The following is a 22,553-nucleotide window of genomic DNA, read 5'->3' on the forward strand; positions in this document are numbered from 1 at the left end:
GGCTATTGTTCCTCATTGCCCATACTGCTAAGCCTATTTTATAGCAGAATAGTTAATAAAGAGGTTAACATTTCAATGAGATTCATAAGTAATCTGTCAGTGTTTAATTTCCTTGAGCCTTCGTCTTGTCATACTCTCCCTCGAGTTCATGAGACGAGGGTAATGTCCCAGGCTCTATCACAGCCTGTCAGGGAGGTCTTTCAGCTGCCACACAATAGCACCAGCCAAGCTTCACTGTAGCTCTGTCTCTCAGTCTCCTTCATTCCATCAATATAATACTCTTTCCTCTGATACACTAAACTTAGGTGGAATAAAAACACTATATTGGCATCCCACGGCTTGAAACATTTCTGTGCAGCCTTACCTCCTGTCTGTAGCCTCTAGTAAAGCTTACGATGCTACTATGAACACTGTATGTACAACAGAGGAAATAAACATACAGTTTAATCAAAAGAATAATGCAGATATTGTTGTTTTTTTCCTACAAGAAGTTCCAGCTATGTATTTTTTTCTCTCTTTGTCCTCTTTTGTAGCAAAAAGAGTTGAATTTACAAAGAGAAGATGAGGCAAGGAGAAGAATAAGTCTGCTAAGGCCACCACAATCCATGTCTTTTCTTTGTAATGGACTTATTAGATTTGTATTGTCAAAAAGGATTGACCCTTATGAGGTGCAGGAATTTCTTTTCAGCTGCCATCAGACAAGGTAGTGAAGCGTGGCCGCCTTTCCTTGACAATAACTCCTGGATTTGTCTTTTCTTCACCCTTGTTGCCTTGTCCCGTCACCGCCTTGTCTCTCCTCTCCATCCTACTTCCACCCCCCCTCCCCTTTCTGTCTGCTTTCTTTTTTGTCTGTTTCTATGTCCCTGTCTCCCACAGAGATTTGTGCAGCGGACTGTGGTGGCCATGGCATTTGTGTCTCAGGCACCTGCCGCTGTGACGATGGCTGGATGGGCACTGGGTGTGACCAGAGGGCGTGTCACCCTCGCTGCAACGAACATGGCACTTGCAGGGACGGCAAGTGTGAATGCAGTCCGGGTTGGAACGGAGAACACTGCACTATTGGTAAGAAGGGAAGAGGTTTTGGTTTGGGTGGGGGGCTATGTGTGGGTATGCTTGTGTATGCCTGTGTGTTTGGGAGGCCAACAAAGGCGTGGGCTGTCAGTCTGCTTGCGTATGTATGAAGTGCTGGGTGTGAGGGGAAGGGTCCAGTTGGAGAAGAGAGGGAAAAGCATGCTTAATTGAATTTGTGCAACTCGGTAAAGCATGAACAGGTTTACTCAAGGATCTGAGGCTTGCCTTCATGCATTTTAATGTGGGAATGTGCGAAGGTGTCCTTTCATTTTACTCATCCTTTTCCTCATCTCTTTCTTTGCTCCCTTTACATTTACTATTAATTTCAAATGCTGACATGTGAGTCATTGTGAGCAGGTCAACCACCACGTTAAGCTTTATGTTTATACTAACAGTTGTTATTCTGTAAATGCTTGCTGAAGTTAGGTTTTCAAGACCTTGACTGAATGTCAAGAGCTTTCTTGAAAACCTTGGCTCACTTGAACCTAAAGAAAAAATAACTTTTTATTGAGTTTTCATGGTGTTGCCAGAGAGTAAAGTCATTAAACTCTGTGTGTGTGTTCTAGTGGATTTCATAATCCTTTAGCAGACTATGCCAGCAGTGGTTCATGGGTTAATCATGTTGGCTCTTTTTATTTTTGTCTTTACAGAGAGAGTAGTTAAGAGACAGAAGGAGTTGACTGAACTTTGCTAAATGTGCATAACACATTATATTGAACATGTATGTTTAATGTACTGTATTTAGAGGTCCTTGCTGAGTGGCATTCCCATTTTGAGGACATGTTTGTCATAAGAAACTAGTGACTGCAGTATTATAATACTAGCACCAGCAGATACAGCCAAGCTGTTAGTATTAGTAGCCAGTAGTTGACCCCTGTTTCTGACTGCATAGCATACCTTTTTCCTCTGTTTGAAATGCCCAGTGACAGCTAAGGACAGCATGAGGATACTTGAGTTATGAGGTGATGGATGTTCTGAGGTTTGACTGTTTTATTTTTAAAGTGTAACTTGACCTCATTAAAATAAGTTTTTTTTTTTTTATTAGTATTCTTATATTTGATATCAGGACTGTCAAGCCTCTAAACACCAGAATAGACCATCCAGAAGTCATTCTATGTAATGCCTGCTTTTACAAGAATGCACCTCTCCTACTGTGTTCATGTGTTGCATACTATTGTCTACCTCTCATCTCTTCCCTTTCCTTCTCTTTTATTCCTTTGGTTTCATTGGTGTAAAATGACTAAATGCATTCACTCATCTACTTTACTTGAGTACAACTGTGAGAAAGTGGTGCTTCTAATCCATTGATTTCTTGATACTATGCTCCCGTATTTCAAAGTGAAATTATTCTTACTCCACTACATTTACTTTAAAGCTGTAGCCACTAGTTACTTAATTGATTAAGATTTTGATACAAAATATGAGACAGTCATATAAAATGTGATGCATTCATATAGGTATTGGTCATTCCCTTATTATCATTCTATGGTTGAACCACTCAAGCGTAAGAGAGGAAGTGGAAACACAATAGCCATTTCTACCCCCACTGTGAAGGTATTTCAGCGAACAGGACTTTGCAACTTACACACGTTTGACTCAATAGGGACATTGGGACCAAAATCGAGAATGCTCATCATAGAGTTGAAAGCTGTATTCCATATTCAAACAGATGAAGATAATTTTTCTAACAGTATTCTTATGCATATCTTGGAGCATAACTGGCTTAGTACAGAGCCTCAATTCAGTCTGTGAATGTTTTATATGCTGCCCTTACATTATTGATGGGCCTTTTATAAGTGCCATATTGAGATCTCCACTCCCTCGACAAGAATATTCCTCAGTGTCATCCATTAAGAAGCCAAAGATCTCAATTTAAATCAATTTTCATTATTGAGAGCTCTGTGTTGGCCCCGAGCCCTACCCTATAGAGCACAGGAGGTCTGACTTGGCCCAGCCATCGCCCAAGCCTCTGGTGACCTCATTGTCTATGAAGGTGTTTCAAGATTAAAATAGCTTTTTGTTACACATCCTGAGTTCCTGTATGGTATTGCTTGAGAGATTTAAGGGTGGTAATGCGTGCATCAATCACGTTACTTTTGAAATACTCCCCTGAGATATTCTGCCGATCCTGGCATTTGATAAATGGGGACAGATTGAAATGTTCTTTCTGAACATATCACTTTTTTATCCACTCTCACGCTCTCGATTTCTCTCTCTCTTGCTCTGTGTTCCTGGATTCCACCCCACCCCCCTTTTCTGTCTCCATCCCTCCCCCTCTGTGTTGGATTGTATCTGTTGTGTTGCTCGTAATGCATGATTTTACTTCATGACTGCACTTTTTTTTCTTTATTTCTTTACCTTTTGTAATGTAAACTAACACCTTGCCTTGCTGTCTTGTCATGGAAGTGGCACTGTTCAAACCTCCCTTATATGTCCTGTCTTTTATCTCCTAAGCTCACTATCTGGATAAGGTAGTGAAAGGTATGGCATTACTCCTTCCTTCTATTTTGCCCTCCTTCCATTGTAATTCCAGCCAGCATTAACCAATCATGCACACACACACACCATGCTTCCCCTACATTGACATATGCAAACACAATGCACTTCTTGTTGCCCCAAACAACTCATTTTAAAGATCCCCACCTCCCATCAACTTTTTGCCATATTGTCACACAGTAATCTCCACTTAGCACTTTCGCACCTGGTGAGTGAAGTTGTGCTGCTGTCTTTACATGTTGATTATTTGGTCGGTGTACAGCCTTGCTCTCTCAATAGGAGGGTGTTGGGAAAGGGGCTTTATAACCTGTGCAATGCATTATGGATGAGTTTACAGCTGTGAGCAGGGCCTGATAAGTGCTGAGGCCGCATCCTCTCTAATTAAAAGAGTTCATGGTCTAGTTGATGCAGGGCAAGCAGTGGATGGATCCTTTGCAGCAAACCTGCCTCTCTGCCTCTAGCACCCTCTCTCACTCAAACTGTGTCCTTGGTAATAGACCACCTGGCACGAGAGCTGCTGCCAGAGGACTCCTTCGAACACTTGCAGCCTCACGTTTGGAGCTGTTTCAGGCAGGCTTGGGCAGAGCTCAGCAGGGGCTCCTTTCTGAAAGGGCTGCCAATTAAGTTGAACTGGTGCCAACAGAGAGCGGATATTTATTTATCCTTGTAATAAACATTCGGAGCTTACTAATCATCTGTCTCCACTGGTCTAACCGGAGTTGTTTTGTCCATTTGCTCAATAAAAGGATGGCTAATGCCCAAACGTATCTAGGAGGCAAAATATTTTCTAATGGCAATTGCCCTCAACAGTGAATCCCATTCTTCAGGAAAACAAGAAGAAAATAAAGATGGGATTAGTTATTTTCTTAGAATTTGAAATGCCCCAATAGTTTATCCCCATTATTCATTGTTATGCGTGCTGTTTTTTTCCCCCTTTTTTATCTATCTTCACAGTTGAATGGAAACCCATGTTTCTTTTCCATAGTATATAATAGGGGTGGAACGGTTCACAAGATCAACGGTTCGGTTCATATCATAGTTTTGGGGTCACGGTTTTTTGGTTCGGTTCGGTTTTTTTTCTGGGGGTTAGGGGTTACACTTCATTTCTCATATTTTTAGACTGGATGACATCATCAAGGCAAGAGCGCAATACAGATTAATAAAAAAAATCCTTAGTAGTTAAACAATAACCAACAGTCATTTATCAAGGAAACTTATAAATTAGTGCCTCAGAAGAATTAACATTATTTTACACAAACTGACAGAGCGTGAACACAGGCTGGGGTCTGGGATTCCCCCTGGAGAAACAGGTTATCAGGAGGGATTCCCACCTGACTGGCCCTAACTGACGGAGGAAAAGATTATAACAATATAAAGAGCTGTCACATGAAGACCATCGCGCATGCATGCTCCATAATACATTCATTAGTTGGATGAAGGTAATAGAAATGTCCCGTGCTACTTTGTTTTTCTGCGTCAGTTATTTTTTTATATGCACATTGATTTATTTACAGCCGCTGCACGTCTCCTGTTCAAACCGACCAATTTGCCTCACAATGCTAAAATACAACAAGCCAACTCTAAAGTTAAACGTAAAACTTATCCCAGGCGACATTATATTAAGCACATTGCAGGATAAAAGAGAAAAACACCGAAGGAAACTGTTTTATTGATGCTGCTCAAATCCAGTTGTGGCACGTGGAATAATAATAATAATAATAATAATAATAATAATCTCCTTAGGGATCATTTATTCGTAACCGATCAACCACCGTGCTAATAATAAAAAGCTGTAGATATTTACTTTGTAGAGATATTTTGGTTCCACACATGTTTGTGTGTCCTACCATTTGTGTTTTTGTGTAGTTTGGCTTTAATCAACCAGATCAACCAATCTGGAGATGGTGAGGCTCTCTCAGGTCAGTAGCTGCCGGTGCTCTGTTGGAAAGCTTGGCACGGAGCAAAAGCCTCCATCTTCAATAGGTCCCACGTATAATAATGTAACACCTCCGCGTCGTGCCAAATGAAGGAAAAAAAAACTTCACTGGGTTACTGACTTACGTTGAGCGTGTCATGATCCGAACGAACCGAACAATACACACTTCCCCTGAACCGTGACAAGCGTGCTGAACGGGACAGATTTTTTTAATGAACCGTTCCACCCCTAGTATATAAAGTGTAAATTATGACAGAAATAGAAAAAGCACAATTGCCGATTATTCTTGCCAAGTTTAATGATTCATTCTTGAAAGGACAGTCAGCAAGGCTCTACTGTATTTTAACATTAAACAATATACAAATAAGAGTGATTTCTGAATTCTGTGCTGGGATAACACTTGAACTTACCATCTTGAACTTTTGATCAATACCATATTTATCTATCTATATTATATAATGGCTTTCTATGTTAGACAAACAGAATCAAAGAAGGTTTATTTGAGAAAAAGTATTTATTCGTAGTTGTTCCAGTAAATTGAGAAGAAACTATTTTATTATTATTATTATTAATATTATTATTATTATTATCATGATCATGCTGTTATCCTCAAAACTACAATTTATAAGGCATGAATGTGCAATAATATGTATATGTAATATTTGTATCATGACTCATGTCTGTTATCCTTGCTTAGTATTGTAAACACCAAAATGCCAACGATGCCATCACTCCGCTAACTATGTGATCTACAGTACCAATCTATTTTTGGTGCTATTTCTATCTTTTGTCTTCCTAAATACTTCTCTCTGTTTCTTTTACGTCACTGTTTCTCCCTTAAATTGATCTCTGCCCCTTTGTGCCTTTCAGCCCCTCTCTTTCTTTCTTTCTTTCTCTCTCTTTCTCCCACTCCTAGTCTCCCTGTTTGATGTAAGAGCAGAGAGACGTTCACCCCAGTCTCCTTAGTTGATAAAATGGGTCAGCTTAGCATGCTCTCTATCAAGGCACCTTGCTAACAACACAAACTGTGACAGACGTGCACGTTTGATATCTTGAGATGTTACCGTCGGCCTCTGCCTCAGCACGGGGATACGAATCGTAAAGTGCCAGATAAATGCCAAACTGCCCTGGAAAAAATGGCCAAAATAATCCTCTGATCTATGCTCTTGTGAAGACCTATCCAGAAAGTAACAGAGAAATGTTTCACCTGTCGTTCTGCTCCAGCCTGCTTTTTGCTCCACTTGGGTCACATGCCCAGGAACACTGTTAGTAGGAGCAAAGCCCTCCACTGCTTAATGCTATTGAGCCCAGCCTTATCTACTTCCTACTATTTTATTTTGCATTCGGCTTCTCTTAATGAAGAGAACACATAATGGTATAGACCTTTTTTCTTTGTAGATGAGAGTAATAGTAATGCTGTTATCATAATGATGGTCACATTCGAAAACCATAACAAAAAGGGATCTAATTATGTGCAGGAATGTCAGCATATACACCACTGTTCTCATTACTCAGTTGTAGTAGCATAGATACAGGAGACCAATCTACCGTAGTAATGAGTGAATATTGATTTAGAAGATCCCTGTTATCTGATTTTACTGCAAAGGGATATTAGAAGCTTCACAAAAGGTGTATCAAATTAATCAACTTCAACTGAGGGTCATTATAGCTGCCCTCACCCATTTCAAATCTTAAAATGACTATAGTCTATTGCTACCAGAGAAACGTTAGCAACCAACCATTGTCATCAACAGCACCACATTGCTGTCATAGTTTTATTGTTGGTCTTTGTTCACAAAAAAAATATAAAATCTTGATCTATTACCCATTAAACCTGCTATATTTATTATTCTGTGCCGACCTCTGTCCATTTTTGTTACACAGAGGGCTGTCCTGGTTTGTGTAATGGAAATGGTAGGTGCACTCTGGGTAACAATGGCTGGTACTGTGTGTGCCAGCTGGGCTGGAGGGGCACTGGCTGTGACACCTCTATGGAAACTGCCTGCAGTGATGTCAAGGACAACGATGGAGGTAAAATCACAAACAACACACAGCAATGCCTTCTGACATTGGCCAAGCATCAACAGGGACTCTTAACTAGACATGATTTGACTATAAAATTAACTGCCTAATAATATATATGTGCTTTGTGCTTGCCAGACATAGTTGTGCAGCCTTCCCCCATGTACCTATGCAGATTTGTAAGAGGAATGGTTTCCAGTCAGTTACCTGGACAACAGGTTTTTATTAAAAGTAGAGTAGGTGGCCTGAGGCCCTGAGTATGCACTGGCCCCAAGAGGAAGTCCCTGCTCTGCCCTCTAACTAGCCCCAAGCAGAGCCAGGCTCACACACAGAGCTAGCCAGGGGGCTGCACCACTCCTGAGGCTAGGTGTGAGACGTGACTTTCTTTCTTCCAGACCTCATTCTGGGCTTAAGCTATCCGTTAGCATCCTTCATTTATGCAGGAGCTGTTTGTCTCCCCATCACTGTGCAGGGACCACAATGCTCTCAGTGGCAAAGATGGGGTGCTGCTGGGGATTTGACTGACAGCACGGTTTATTTTTATCACCCATCTGGCCAGATAGACCCATGAAAGCAAAGGGTAGGGAGACCAATGACCCACTTTAGCAAAGTAAAGTGCATTGCACAGCACCCCTTTCTGTCTTTATTATTTCATCTAAATAACAGATAGGAAACCACGAGCGAAGCTAGACATTTTCCACGACTGGATGTATATGACATGGCTCACGTCAAGATCAATAATGCCTCAGTGACTAAAAATAGATATGCATAGTTTCTTTTAACAGGTGTGTGTACAAGCTGTTGTTTAATAAAAGGAGTTTGTGTGTGACTTGTTTGACCTTGTCAGATGGCCTGGTGGACTGCATGGATCCAGACTGCTGTCTCCAGGCGACCTGTCACACCACCTCTCTGTGTGTGGGCTCCCCGGACCCACTGGACATCATCCAGGAGACACAGATGTCCTCTACACAGAGCAACCTGCAGACTTTCTATGACCGTGTGCGTTTCCTGGTGGGTAGAGACAGCACCCACATCATCCCTGGAGCCAACCCGTTCGATGGCAAGTGAGTGACTTGTGCATTCCTCCCACCAGACACCACCCAGAGCGACACTCTGTAGCCAGGCGAAAGCTATTATTCTCCTGCGAAGGGATTTATGACATCAATATTAAATTGAATTCTCGTTTTGCTGCATCATCATTTGTCTTTTATTCATTAATTCTTGTGAGTTTGTACTTGTGCCATTGATTCAGCTGAAGTAGTAATTGCAGGATTTAATGTGAGGATAGTTGACTTTGATTGTGCACACAGATGTGTGCTCTTTTCCATTCGATTTAACAGTTACGCAGTTTGAATTTGCATTATAGCCAACATCACTATTTTAAAGTAACATTTCAGGTGCAAGCACAAATCAATCGATGCCTTTAATTATTAATGTAAGACAGTGCAATTACAGTGCTTTCATTATTGCACTGACAGTTTCTTTTAAGCCAGACTAAAGTGTCTGTGTGACAAAGGGAAGCAGCAGTAAGAAATGTCGGCTGAAATGAGCAGGGATTGGTGGCGTGTGTAGCTAGAAGGATGATGGACAGATGATGATGGACAAACATAGAATGTGGCAAGAAACAAGGAGCATTCCCTGGCACAAAAGGCATCTCATATTCATGTATTGTGATTACTTTTACTGTAATCCATCTGAGGCCCACTCCCAGAGGCAGAGCTCACGACACCACAGCCATGGAATCTGAGATGCTTTCATAACAGACAGGATGGCTTTTAAAGTCCCATAAGATTCCCCTGCTTCTCTTTTTCTTTGTCTCCTTCTCTTTTCATCTTTAATCGCTTGTGAGTCTGTGTCACCTTATTTGCATCCCACTTGGTTATGGATCTCTCTCATCTTGGCTTATTATAGTCCCATGAAACAAACAGACAAGAGTCAAAACAAAAAAATAAGTAAAGAATATTTGAATTTTTTGTCCCTGGTGATAACATTTTATAAAATGATGTTAAAAACAGCAGAAAAATCAAGCAAACCTTACAGCAATGAGCTATTTCAGGCTTTTCTTTACCTCTTTTCAAACTAATGGCAGAAGGTTATGGTTTCATACATCACTATTTTTAGTCCAGCAGAGGTACTGCTTTGTTCTTGACGGGAAAATCGATTTCAAAAGTGTCCCTGCTCAAGAAGGATAATTTCCTTTAGTATGATTTGCAACATAACATCTTTCTATTTGCTGCTTGTTGAGATGTGCAGGTAATGTGCTGTTTGCTAACCTAATGCTAACTTACCAATTGTAAAACATGTTTTTATATCTACACTGCCCATATGTTGGTCTTTTATTCATTAGTTAGCTGTCTGCATGTGTCAAGCCTGCAGTTACAAGAAAGAAACATATCCTTATCCAACTGTTCTCAAACTCAAACAATGCCTGTTCTTTAATCTTTTTGTGGTAGTGTCTGCACATACTTGAGAAAACTAGTCATACGGTTTGTGACATTTTACCTCATTGACATTTTTCTGGCTTTCAAGAAGCACTCAACATTTTGCAGTTCTTCACTGGACAGAGGAAGAGGCGTAGAGAGGGTTGAGTAATAGTCTTGTCTCTCTCCAACGAAGATGCAGCCATAAATAAGTAAAATCAAGAATCCAGTGAAGAGCTGCAATATTGTAGGCCTTGGCTCACCTAAAAATATCAGTGATAATCTATTATTTATGCTTGGTATTCATTCCCCACCCACTGACAGATATGAGCAGTTATGACAGGGGACTCTAGGCTTCAGATGAGCCTTACAGGCAAGGTCTCAGCATCTTCCTGATATGTTTGCCCTGGTCATCTGATCATCTCTTTATTGATCCCCTAACCACTTCCTCATGCTAGTAGACATGTTGGACTGCTATTTCGGATGTTTCCCACCACAAAAAGCTGCATAGGTGCCACTGAATAAAGCATCTGCTACTGCATAAAACGTCTCAACTCTACACCATGACACTTAATACAAAAGACTGCCAAGGCCCAGCAGTGGATGCTGACTAGAATAGTAAACAGCGAATTTGCCCATGAAACAATTTAGGCAAAGATTGATAGCAAGCTTATAATAGCAAGGCAGAAGCCATTCCTTTTATTTACAGGCTTGTGCTTTTATTATTTTTTTGTAACTCTTTTATTAGCGTTAGGCCATTAGTGTCAGAAAATCACTTGTTTTCTTTTCAGTGTGCTCTACCATTTTTGGCGGCATTATTTATTTGGAAAGCTAAAAAATGTCCATTGATGTGTCCTTATTTTACACTCTTCAACATGCTGGGTAGCATAGAGTCAGGGAAAAGGAGAGCTACAGTACCATGCTCGTATTTGCAGCAGGTTTTTACCCTATAATCAAGTAATTTGCGTGGGTAATTATGTTTTTGTTGCTTCTGTGGTGATGGTACCATTTATCAGCCTTGCTTATTCAAAGTTTCTATATGATCTTTATTTAATTAGGTAATCTGATTATTAGTTAAGTCTGGTATGCATTTTCTATTTTGTTTAAGACACTACTGAGCAGAGTAGTTTTATTCATCATTACATGCTGGTAAAAGGGGTTATAAATTCATACTGCATGTCCCACTGTCTACACCCTCCTTTCTCGAGATACTAGCAATTAGAAAAATTAAATGCTAATTTATTTATTTTTTTGCAGTCATCACCTCAAATGGGGAATTAGTTCAGAATGTGTTGCTCATCAAAGGTTAGTGAAGCACAGAGGGGTACCAACTTCAGGTGTTAACAACGATTAAGTCTTTAAAATCTCACTCTTTTAAGAACCAAAACCAGAGAGGATTTCCTGTTGAGTCCAGGGGCTTCACCTGCTTATTTTTCCTAACATGTCCTCACTTGGCCCTTAGTAGATGATATATGATAAAGGTTGGAGATTTTGTGAAGTCCCTTTCAGCTTAGAATTCTCCTGGACTAGTGAAATCTCATTCAGTGGGGAAGTTTCTGCAGCAAATGCTTGACGCTTCCTTTGCTACTCTTTCTTTCTGCTGTATTTGATGTCAATATTTAAATCATTTGTCTTGACAGCGAGGAATCATCTCCCCATGTGGTTCACAGAGGCAGGAAGGAGATAGTTCCACTTTCACAGTTCCATCTGAAGAAAATGTGGATGATTGGCTCTTCAAACAAGACTCTAAAATAAACTGTCGGCATGAATGATTAATCGTAGACAGCCAGGCCAGTGCTGGGTTAACTTTAGTAGTAATTCTATGTAAATGCGTACGGATAGATCTTTGGGTATGAGCAGTATCTCCTTGCTTGTTTACAGTGCAGTGGTGGACAGCCAAGGTCTTCTGAAGGAGACCCGGCCTAATTAACATAAAACTGGGTTCCTGGGGACCAGGATAGTGTGGGGTGAATGATCTTGCCTCTGGTAAGGACATGTTAAGGGCAGCTACTAACACGCTAGTGTTAATTGTTTCCAGTATGTGGCAGTGTTTAAGACCCAAATGTATCAAAAATAGCCATGGTCTAATGAAGAAGTGTCAGTAAGGGACTGTTTTTTTGCAAATGACAACAGAAACGATGGCCAACCATGAATTGGACCTTGCTAATGACGAGGGCAGAACTCGACGAGGCAAACGTGATACAGCAAGGTCTCAACTCATCAGTTCAGTAAGATTAGGAGACGAATTTGGATGACTCCCCACTATTGATTGGTGGGGACGGATGATCAGATCTAATGTATGCAGCTTCTGGAACCTGATGTCAGTCTGGAAATCTGTCGAGGTCTTGATAACCGGCCAAGCAAGTCTTGCAATCTGCAGTCCTATTATTTTCCTCTCTTGCAGTCTGTAATGGAAAAGATAAATCCTCTTTTTTTAATTAGAGCGAAAGCAAAGCTTCCTTATCTCATTATCCTTCCATTCTGGATAGAAAAACCCTCAGAGACTTCTGAGGAGGTGTTTTTTTGTTGTTTTTTTGTTTTTGTTATAGTTTTTTTGATTTTATTGTGTACAGTATTTCCTTTTAATAACACCCATGCTTACTGTATTTTTTTCCCATTTTAAATGCAGTTCTTTCTATTTTCGTTGTGTACACTGGGTTACCAGGAAGTACACCTTTACAGTTTAGTGATGTTCAAAACAAACTGCCCTGAATACTATGAATCATGAGCTGTTCAGTTTGGTTGACAGACCAGACATTGATGAATTCTTATGGTGATTGTTTAATTTGTGGTGATGTTTTATTCCACTGTATTTTGGTGAAATTCGTATCTACTGTTATGTCAATTTTCATTTATGGCTGCATTAGTAATACTTAGAAACACAGCACTCAAAATTATACAATGCAATATCACCAATAACTTCAGACTGAAAAACGTAGACTTAAATCAACACCTCTCTCACACATCTCTTGTTTTTTATTTGTTGTTTTAGCATTGTAAATTTGGTCTTAAAATATCCCATCAAAGTGACTGTGTTTGACTGTCTCACTCCCATACAGCCATGCTTGTGTCATTCGTGGACAAGTCGTTACCTCAGATGGAACACCACTGGTGGGAGTCAACATCAGCTTCATCAACAACCCATCCTATGGTTACACAATTACTAGGCAGGATGGAAGGTAAGAGCCTTCTTCTTTGTATTGACAGACGCACACACACACACAAACACAGGATGCAGTGCAAATGCCACTAAGAACTACCTAAATATGCCATGCAGAGATGTGACAATGATATTTATATTATCGTCAAATACCGTTTAGCTGTGCTGAATTATAATGATGGAAGGAAAAAACACAGTTGCCACTGCAAACTGTGCCGCCATTGATCTGCTTTGTGCTTTCATTTGGTCCAATTTCAGAGTTCTCGGCTCAATTCCCAGAGAAATCAAACAAAGCCCTTCTGGTACACTCATAAGTTATGCTTCAGTAGCAGCAGGGAGGGGAAAGAATAAAATATGCCAATTCAAAGCAGCTCACTGGGGCTATGAAACAGTGCAGATGGACATTATTTATTTGACAACAAAAGATTTAGAGAATTAAGTGAGACATTTAAGTTTAGGCCTCAGACCTACGATTAATTTGCTGCGCTCTTAATCTCTTGTTCAAGATTATTATTATATTCCATACTTTAGTTATTAAAGACATGCCATCCCTGTATTACGTTTAAAAAAAAATCTTAACCCCAACCTTAATTATGAGTTCACATAGTTGTTTTAAGACATATTAAATGCAGTGAGTGATCACTGGTATCTTCCCCAGACAGTTCCACATGTTTTACACTTTCTCTGATCCTGTAAGATAGAGCTCAATGAAATCATCCTCTATCTTCTTGTTGTTTACTTGCAATACCACTAGAACTCCTTTGGAGAAAGATACGTTGTTGTGGTGAAGTGTTCTGACAAAAACAAGTGTAGAAGTGGAGCTCTCTGTTTGGCTTTCTTTGAGCAGCTCTCTGCCAGCTGCTTTGGCACCAGGAGAGTTTCTCAGAAAAATCCAGACAAAAACCTCAGACCTTGTTGGAGTTAAAGGGGACCTATTATGCTCATTTACAGCTCTTTATTTTTATCCTGGTACTAACTGTGGTAGCTTCACATGATTCAAAAAACTCTTTATTTATCTTATACTAGCCCTTCATGCAGCCCCTCAGTTCAGCTTCTGTCTCTAACAGGCAGTCTAAGCTCCTGTCTTTTTAAGCCCCCCCTCCTGATGAGCCCACTCTCTTCTGATTGGCCGGCTTTCCGGAAGCATGCCAAGGGGCAGCCGTATCATCAGTTATTGCCGATGAGAACCAAACATTTCCTGTACTACTGCTTCATATTAAAAGTTGTTAAATATCTAAATAACGGAAGACTTTTATTGTGAAGAATTCACAGAAAATGAAACATGTTCCTCACTAAATTAACATAGCTTTCTTTCTACACAACCACATATGGAGATGTTTGGAGCTCTTTGTTCAGCATATCAGTCAGACATAATGCTGTGAGGAATAGTAAAGATGTCAATTGTTTCGTTTGTTGCAGTTACTGCAGCAGTAAAGCTACATGGTATCAGCAAAAGAGAGGGCGGACATGTATTTTATCCTGCCAATTACAGCATCAACTGCAGTGTGCACCAATTACCATCAGGTGGCACACGTGACTTAATGGTGATTTACAAAAATAATTGCAACCACTATCTGCCCCGTTTCCAGGTGCGATTCACAGAAATATATTGCGCTAATGACCCACAGGCGCAAACACAGCCATAAAGTTTTGCAGTTGAGCGCAATTTGTCTTTGTTTTGCGTCTGATTGAGTGAGTTTCAGTGTTTCAGACTTTTCTCATTCACATTTCAACAGATGAATTGGACTGCAGAGAGCACAAAATGTCTTCAATTAGCAGAGGTGCTGGTTCACTTTCATGTAGTGTGTTTCTTTTACTTGTCTAATATTTCATATCTGTACCATTATCTACTGAAATGTCCATCAAAATACAGCTATTAATGTGACTCTGGCAGCTCTGAAACATGTTAGATTAATGTCTGAATCTGAAAATAATGAAAAATACAAATATGGAGATTGCTGATGCAGTAGATTAATAATTCCACAGTCAAAACTAATTTGCAATGACAGGAAGTAAAGTGACTAAACCCTAAACAAAGTGAATGCCAGTAAATAAAGTGTCTCTGACAGTAATAAAAGTGACCATCAAAATCAAAGTAAGCACAAACGGAGGAGCAGCAAGAAGAAGAGTTGCCGTGGTAACTGTCCCCGAGTTCAGTCTTTCTGGAACTGAAAACTCAGTTTGTCTCATCTCACAGTTAACAAACTAAACCCGCTTTCTGGAATACCACCCAGAAGAACCCCCCCCAAAAAAAAAAAAAAAAAAAACCCTGCTGAGGCACACAAGACCTCAGAGGAACTAATTCACACCCCTCACCCCCCAGCCCCATAGCTTTAAACATGGTTGGAAACATACTTTAAAGGGTAAAAATGCCAATAACTATGTGTCAAGAGAACCCCTCATATGAAGGCAATGCTTTACAACCTGTACGGGTAAAAAGGGTTAACTCACAGTGTAGCACAAGCATTTTCTAATACAAACTTAATGAACAAAAACAAGAATGTTGCTGAATAAACAGTTATAGAATGTGTTAACTGCATTGTTAAGGCAGTCAAGCATTATCTTGGAGGCATCATGTTTATTCACTTTAATATTCACTTCAATTAATAATGAATTATGTTAAATGTTAGTGTGAGTCAGTGTCTGTTTATGAGTCATGAGAAATCATAAATGATCTTTTAGAAGGAGTGGATGTTTACCAGTAGGCTCAGCTGCGTTAAATTTAACAATATGCTAACAGAGGTTTTTCTTTGGCAGTAGGAAACAGTTGACGACTTTATTTTTTTTAATTTTAACTACGTAATCAATACAAATGTTTACTGTTATAGACTTTTACTTTTATAGTTATTTAACAAAAAAATATTAAAATGCTTTTTTTTTCCAATCAAGCGTTAGTACACAGGAGACTGTAGGCCAAACTACGTAGTAAAAGCTGGCATGTTTGTGTTTCTGCCTCATCGTCAGCAGTGTTTCTCCTATATTTATTCTGCAGCAGTGGTGCGCCACCACAAATACCATCATAATGGAGACTTGGAGTGACTACTCCCAAAACAATGGAAAAATGCCATAATGTTAGCAGAGCAGAGAAGTTAACTCACACACTAGCTGAAAGCAGATAACGATATAAATAAATCTGTCACAGGCTGACATCAGCTTGGCCTGAAAGTAGGAAAAAAAAAACGTAGAAACCGAGCGTTCGTAAGCAGTCTGAGGCTGGTGTTTTTGCTCGCAGTGATTACTTCTACATATATTTACCTCATTATTTTACACTTTGTCCTCATTTAATATGAACATTCAACATTTTAACAGCATAAATATGACTGAAAGTAAAGAAAAGCATCAGCAACTCCCCTTTAAAGAAAAATACCAAGGAGATAGATGAAGATTAATACTGTCTTTATATCGTTTTTCCTCTTCAGAAGTCTGTTCTTTTCTAAATGTTTTTTTTTTTTACTGGATTGCACACACATAAAGCACACACTCACAGCATCCAATCTTCCTGTATTTCCCATAGTATTCAGCATTAGTAAGGCCTTGTGGCAATCCAAGCCCCTCTATCACAGCGCAGCATGAATTGGTGTTTGCTCTCCAAGCCCCACTTCCTCCTGACACTTTTATCAGTCACTGACACTCTAAAGGCCCACATCTTCGCCGCTGGTTTGATCTTGATCATTCTTGCTTCTCCTCAGTCTTTCCATCTTCTTGTCAGGTTCCTTTCCTTCACAAGTTTTAGAAAAATCTCTCATCTCCACCTCATCATCTTCACCTTCCTTGCTTATTTCATCTGTTCTCCCTCCTTTTCACTCTATTCCTCCTCTAATCTCCCACTGCCCTTAAGCCTTTCCTTTCTGGGCACTACTCTTTCACTTATTTCCTGTGCTTTCCTTGAGCCCAGGTCTCATGTCCTTTCCACTGCACTGGCTTCCCTCATCTTCAGTCTTTTCCCATTTAAGCGTGTCCCATTTTTCTTATGCATCACTCAGTTATTTTTTTTTTTCCTTTTGCAAAACTCTATACTCTTTTCTCCCTTCCAGTATATGTGTAAACACTACTCCATCTCCCAGGTTCCCCTGTAAACATGCCCGGTCTCCTGCAACTCCCCTGCAATCACTGTAAACAGGCTCAGTGCAGCGTGAAATCAGAAATGCACCTGTTCAGCCACTTAGAAATGGGAAAGCTGTCTCAACTCATTTTTATTATGTGTTCTTTATTGTCCAAGGGCTTGGTTTGTTAAATTACCCTTTCCACTATCTTGAAAAGTTTTCTGGCCTAAACAAAAGAGGTTAGTTTAGTTTCTTTATAGCTATGTAGCCATTTTCTGATTTGCTGAGCGTCAAGACCTGCTACCTTTTTTTGCTTCTTCTCCAGTAATGAGTAAAATGCTGATGTGAATTCCAGATTATTACAGTATTAGGTGTTTGCAAGAACCTCTATAAGAGCCATGAGACTGTATATATTAGAAATCCAGTGTACTCATGAATACCTAAGATGACACTGTATAATGACAACTCACATAGACTTCTTCCTTTTCTGTCTAGTGGATACTGCAGTTGTCAAATTGACAGTGTTATTTAATTCGAGCAACACTAACCATTAATTTTGACTCCTCCTGAAATTACCATACTACTTCACACATCTTTTTAATTGGAGATTTAGTCCTCACAGAAATCACTCTCAGAACTGGCTGGGTGCTTTAATTCCAGTGAACACTATTTGCATCACTTATTTAATACTCAAATTTGGCCTGACTTCATGTAACAATCTTTGCACTTTGGTAATTATTATTCTAATAACTATTATAATGTTTAACCCTGTTGATTATTTCCTGTGTACATATGCCACTAATGTGTCATAGAGTTTAAATAAGTGAATGAAGACATACAATATTTGAGGGGCACACTACTGAATTGTTAATGAGCTAATGTCAGGGTACTTTGAACCTCTTCAATCATACATTAAGTGTTCACAGTCATTACATGAGCATATGTACAGCAATGATTCATGCTTACTTCTTGCTGATTAATTTCAACATTCATTTTGATGCAGAATGCTGAGAAATTGTTGGTATAATTTTTATTGGGCATGCCAAGTTCATTGGCAGGGTTAAATCTTTGAGTCTGATGCATTCCCTAAGGGCACAAGCAAGCAAGGCTAATGTAGGTAGCTTAATATGTTTTGTCACATGGCTTAAGGCTATTGTCATGATTGATAACAGCCAGTGAATCCCTTCATCGATTGGCCACGCTGCCAACGGTATCTGTCCAGAAGTGTTTTAAGCGTGCATTGCCAGAACCTGCCAGGTGTCATGCGGACTGACCGGCTGCAGCTGCATGGCTACTGATGGATCAGGGCAGCACAAGGGTACCACTATCACAGCTCCCATCAGCTCTTCAGCCTCCGTGGTGCTGAACAAACTCACTTCACTCACACCAGCCAAGGGCAAAACACCAAGGGCGGAACAAACCTTTGTTTATCGTCACAGCAAATCAGATGTTTACCCTCAAGGGAAGTGAGACTGAGCATAATTCTTTATATAGTATCTTAAAGCAGGAGGGAGATTACCTAATGTAGAGGCTGTTATGTCAACCAACGTCTTTACCTGTAATTTGGAAGGATGCCCCCCATGTGAAGATAAGGCCCTGTCCCAGGGGCCTGCAGGTGACCAAGTGCTAACTGGCACTTATAGAGAACATTTTGATTAATTTCTACAATATATTCATTTTATTGTCTCTACTCTATTTTTATCTGCCTTGTCTGGTTTATTTTCTCTATGTTAATCACTTTGTAGTATTGTTAAGAAAAGTGCTATTTAAATGAAGCTTTTTGTTATAATTATTATTTAAATTAAATAACAAGTGAAATTACTAGTTGCAAAGACCCTTCAGTGCAAAGGTAGATGTAATTCGCTTTTAGACTGATGTGTGAGTGGACATCCTTTGTGTACGGGATCGATAGAGAAGTGGCGGCTGCCTTAATCCGGCAGCACATACCTCTCTCACATAAATATGAACAGAGAAGCAATGCATTACACAAGCACGAGGTTGAAACAGGCATGTCTAAAGTCAAACAATGTATATATAATTTTCCATTCTTCAAGTCAAATCTTCAGCCTATGATATTAATTAAGATGTGTGCTGCTGACATTATTCAGTCAATGAACTGCTTCTTCATCGTATTGTATTTTCAGCTTGTGTCCCTGAAAGATAGTGCTAAAGAGTGTAACGGCGTCCTTTCTTAATAGCAGTCTTTATTCACTAAAACATGAATTTCTTACTGTTTCATCTATTATAACAAATACTTAATTAGTTCATTATATCAACAGTAAATTGTGGCATGGTTTAATCCTCAACAGATAACATGCTTTACTAATGATAATTAGCACAGTATTTACTTGAAAAATATAGAATTCATCATTCGTTCACTGTATGTGAATCAACATTCATCCTCTCTGACATTGTGCACGTCTGTGTTCCAGTTTTGACTTGGTGACCAATGGGGGCATAGCCATAGCCCTGCACTTTGAGCGCGCTCCATTCATCACCCAGGAGCACACTCTCTGGTTGCCATGGGGACGCTTCTTTGTCATGGATACCATCGTCATGCGGCATGAGGAGAATGACATCCCAAGCTGTGACCTCAGCAGCTTTACCAGACCGAGCCCTGTCGTGTCCCCTGCTCCGCTCACCGCATTTGCTGGCTCCTGCACCGAAAGGGGGACCGTTGTACCTGAAATCCAGGTGACTATTCTTCCCCCTACAATCATCTGCAAGGGTCTCTCCTCCAAAAGATTCATGCCACACATCTGCGAGTGTCTGAAGATTATTCATCAAGTCCAAGTGTAATAGTAACTCTGGCTCATGGCAGTGCTGTGATTTTTATCTCTAGTGTAATTGGTCCACGGAACATAGGCGATTTACAATGTGCATTGTGTTGTTCTGCTGCAGAGTGATGATGATTACCTAGCACACAGAAAACAGCATGGGCATTTTTTTTTTATTTCTCCTGGTGTGCAATTTCCTAGGTTAGGCTTACAAGTAGCACTTGAAAATATTTGCATTTATATTTCATGTGTTTTGATTTCTGTCTACATGTGCATGTGTTGGTCCAAACACACATCTGCGTGGTCTTTAGTGTGCAGCTGAATGTGTAACAGGCATCTCTGTGCCCTTCTTTAATTACTTTGTCTCCCAGTTTGCCTTAGATTTATGGCATATCAGTGAATTTAGTATGCAGTTGAGTCTATTTATAGTAGCTTGTCTTTGCTATTCCTTGAGCTGTAAGAGCACCATACTAGGACATCATTCAATTTACACTCATAAAGTCCTCATACTGTGGAATTCTGATAATTAACCAGGCGTAGTTACACACTGTGAGCATTTAAAAAGAAACACAGTAATTGATGTGTCCTCTGACCAATGTCGCTTTGGGTAGCTGTTTTAATTGTTCCACTACATCTTGTTCTGCACTGTGGACAAAGGGGATGAAAGGTGACTTAATTAGAGCAGAGAGGAGTCAGTCAACCAAACCAGCGCTGTTGACCCTTGAACTCAAAAATGAACACCATACAATGTCTGTGCTTCTGTCCTACTGTTATATCATCAGGAGGTTTCAGATCTGACCTCAGTGGAAATTTCACAAGGCCACAATGTTGCCTCTTACTCAACCAACTTTTATTACTCTATATTATTGTACTATGCAAACTCTGAGCCCAAGGCCACTCCATTGCCACCGTCATATGGATCGCAGGAAAGATTGTTGTCCTAATCAAGTTCTTGGTATTATTAAATCAATTATGAAAACTACTCACTGCAGTACATAATGAAGAAATCCTTCATTGGATTCCCTGTAACACTGGAGTATAATTGTCCTCTTATTGATGTTTCTAATCTCCCCTTGGGTCCATTTATTTGGTTGGAGGCAAGACTATGAATAATATGTGACAAATACTGTAGTGGTCACCACCACAGTTGACCAAAGGAATGACAAATTGTTAATCAGTGAGAAATAGAGGACATGTAGAGGCATCAATCATACCTTAAACATTGAAAAAGTAGAGTTTTATTCAGTTTAATTTTCACAATTCCTTGCAGCAAGCTCCAGAATTTATGTTTGCTTGCCACTGATAAGCTTTGTTTTTGTCCATAGTCTCTGCAGGAGGAAGTGCCTATACCAGGGACAGATATGAAATTTAGCTATTTAAGCAGCAGGACCCCAGGTTACAAGTCTATCCTGAGGGTGACCGTCACCCACGCCACAATCCCTTTCAACTTGATGAAAGTTCACCTCATGGTGGCTGTCGAAGGCAGGCTGTTCAGAAAGTGGTTTCCTGCATCACCCAATCTCTCGTATGACTTTGTGTGGGACAAGGCTGACGTCTACAGCCAGAAAGTCTATGGATTGTCTGAAGCTTTTGGTAAGTGAAGTACATATTTGTAGGGGGTTTTTTGTTGTTGTTTTTTATCCAGAACCCATGTGGTTCACTAACGCTACTTTCATCTTTGTTTCTTGCCCCAGTATCTGTGGGTTTTGAGTATGAGTCATGTCCAGACCTTATTCTGTGGGAAAAGAGGACTGCTGTTCTACAGGGCTACGAAACCATTGCCTCCAAACTGGGTGGATGGACCATAGACAAGCATCATGCTTTAAATATCCAGAGTGGTGAGTCAACTTGTAATCCCTTTTTACATTTCCTATTAACAGTCAGTCGTACACTTACACCTACGCACAAGATCATTTTAAATCACAAGAAATCTCAGTTGTAACACATGATTCATTTCATTGTTGTGTTTTGGAATTGTAACAGTGAGATACAGTATATGCACTATATACAATGTCAGGGAAATTACAAATGTGAAGAGAGTTATTTCATTTAATTTACATCTTTCAAGCCTTTCAAGCATCTTTTTTAACTGGCAATTTTATTCCACTTGTTTTACGACAACTCAGTCATAGACTTATCGACATGAGTTGATTTTTGTCTGAGACATTTTGTGGTATAACTTACAAGTTTGCCAATACTTTCACATTTTACACATATTATTTTGAATGTGCCCAGGAGTGCAGATAAGTACCACTGTGTCAGCCCAATGCCTCGGATGATGCTTTTAGTGTAACATTGAATTGTCCTCCCAGTCCCGAACATTTTGAGGCTTTTTCCAATACAACTACAGTATGTCATGCAGCCTCAGATGGATCTGACTTTTTTATTACAGCTGTCCATTTTTAGATGAAGGGGGGTCAATTTTCTTATTGCGAGCAAATTACTCCTGAAAAGCAGGAGTAGGAATGAAGAGAGAAAAACTTTCAACACCTGTCCAAAGCTGGGCTTTACAGTCTGTTTGTGTCTGGAAGGGCTCATCAGAGGAGATGAGGCATACTTATGTGAAAAGTGCTCAGGAAGGTGGCACTTTGATCTGTCACACTAAACCTGCTGAGTCTGAACGTGCTG

At 39.9% G+C, this 22,553-nt stretch overlaps 1 protein-coding gene across 6 annotated transcripts in view; it reads left to right on the forward strand.

Moving 5' to 3' along the window:
• The window catches only part of tenm4 (teneurin transmembrane protein 4), a 123,948-nt gene that overhangs the window by 67,351 nt on the left and 34,044 nt on the right, over positions 1-22,553 (forward strand). For 5 of the 6 annotated variants that reach the window (XM_062418928.1, XM_062418930.1, XM_062418931.1 and 2 more), the window contains 7 exons: positions 877-1,062; positions 7,388-7,534; positions 8,373-8,589; positions 13,005-13,124; positions 19,581-19,842; positions 21,251-21,518; positions 21,620-21,763. In XM_062418928.1, coding sequence (XP_062274912.1) covers positions 877-1,062; positions 7,388-7,534; positions 8,373-8,589; positions 13,005-13,124; positions 19,581-19,842; positions 21,251-21,518; positions 21,620-21,763 — 1,344 coding nt within the window. Of the gene's footprint in view, positions 1-876; positions 1,063-3,525; positions 3,553-7,387; positions 7,535-8,372; positions 8,590-13,004; positions 13,125-19,580; positions 19,843-21,250; positions 21,519-21,619; positions 21,764-22,553 lie in introns of all 6 variants that reach the window. The other variant, XM_062418929.1, reaches the window with a different exon arrangement.

Source organism: Scomber scombrus, chromosome 5 (genome assembly GCF_963691925.1).
Source record: "Scomber scombrus chromosome 5, fScoSco1.1, whole genome shotgun sequence".
NCBI classification, from domain to species: Eukaryota; Metazoa; Chordata; class Actinopteri; order Scombriformes; family Scombridae; genus Scomber; species Scomber scombrus.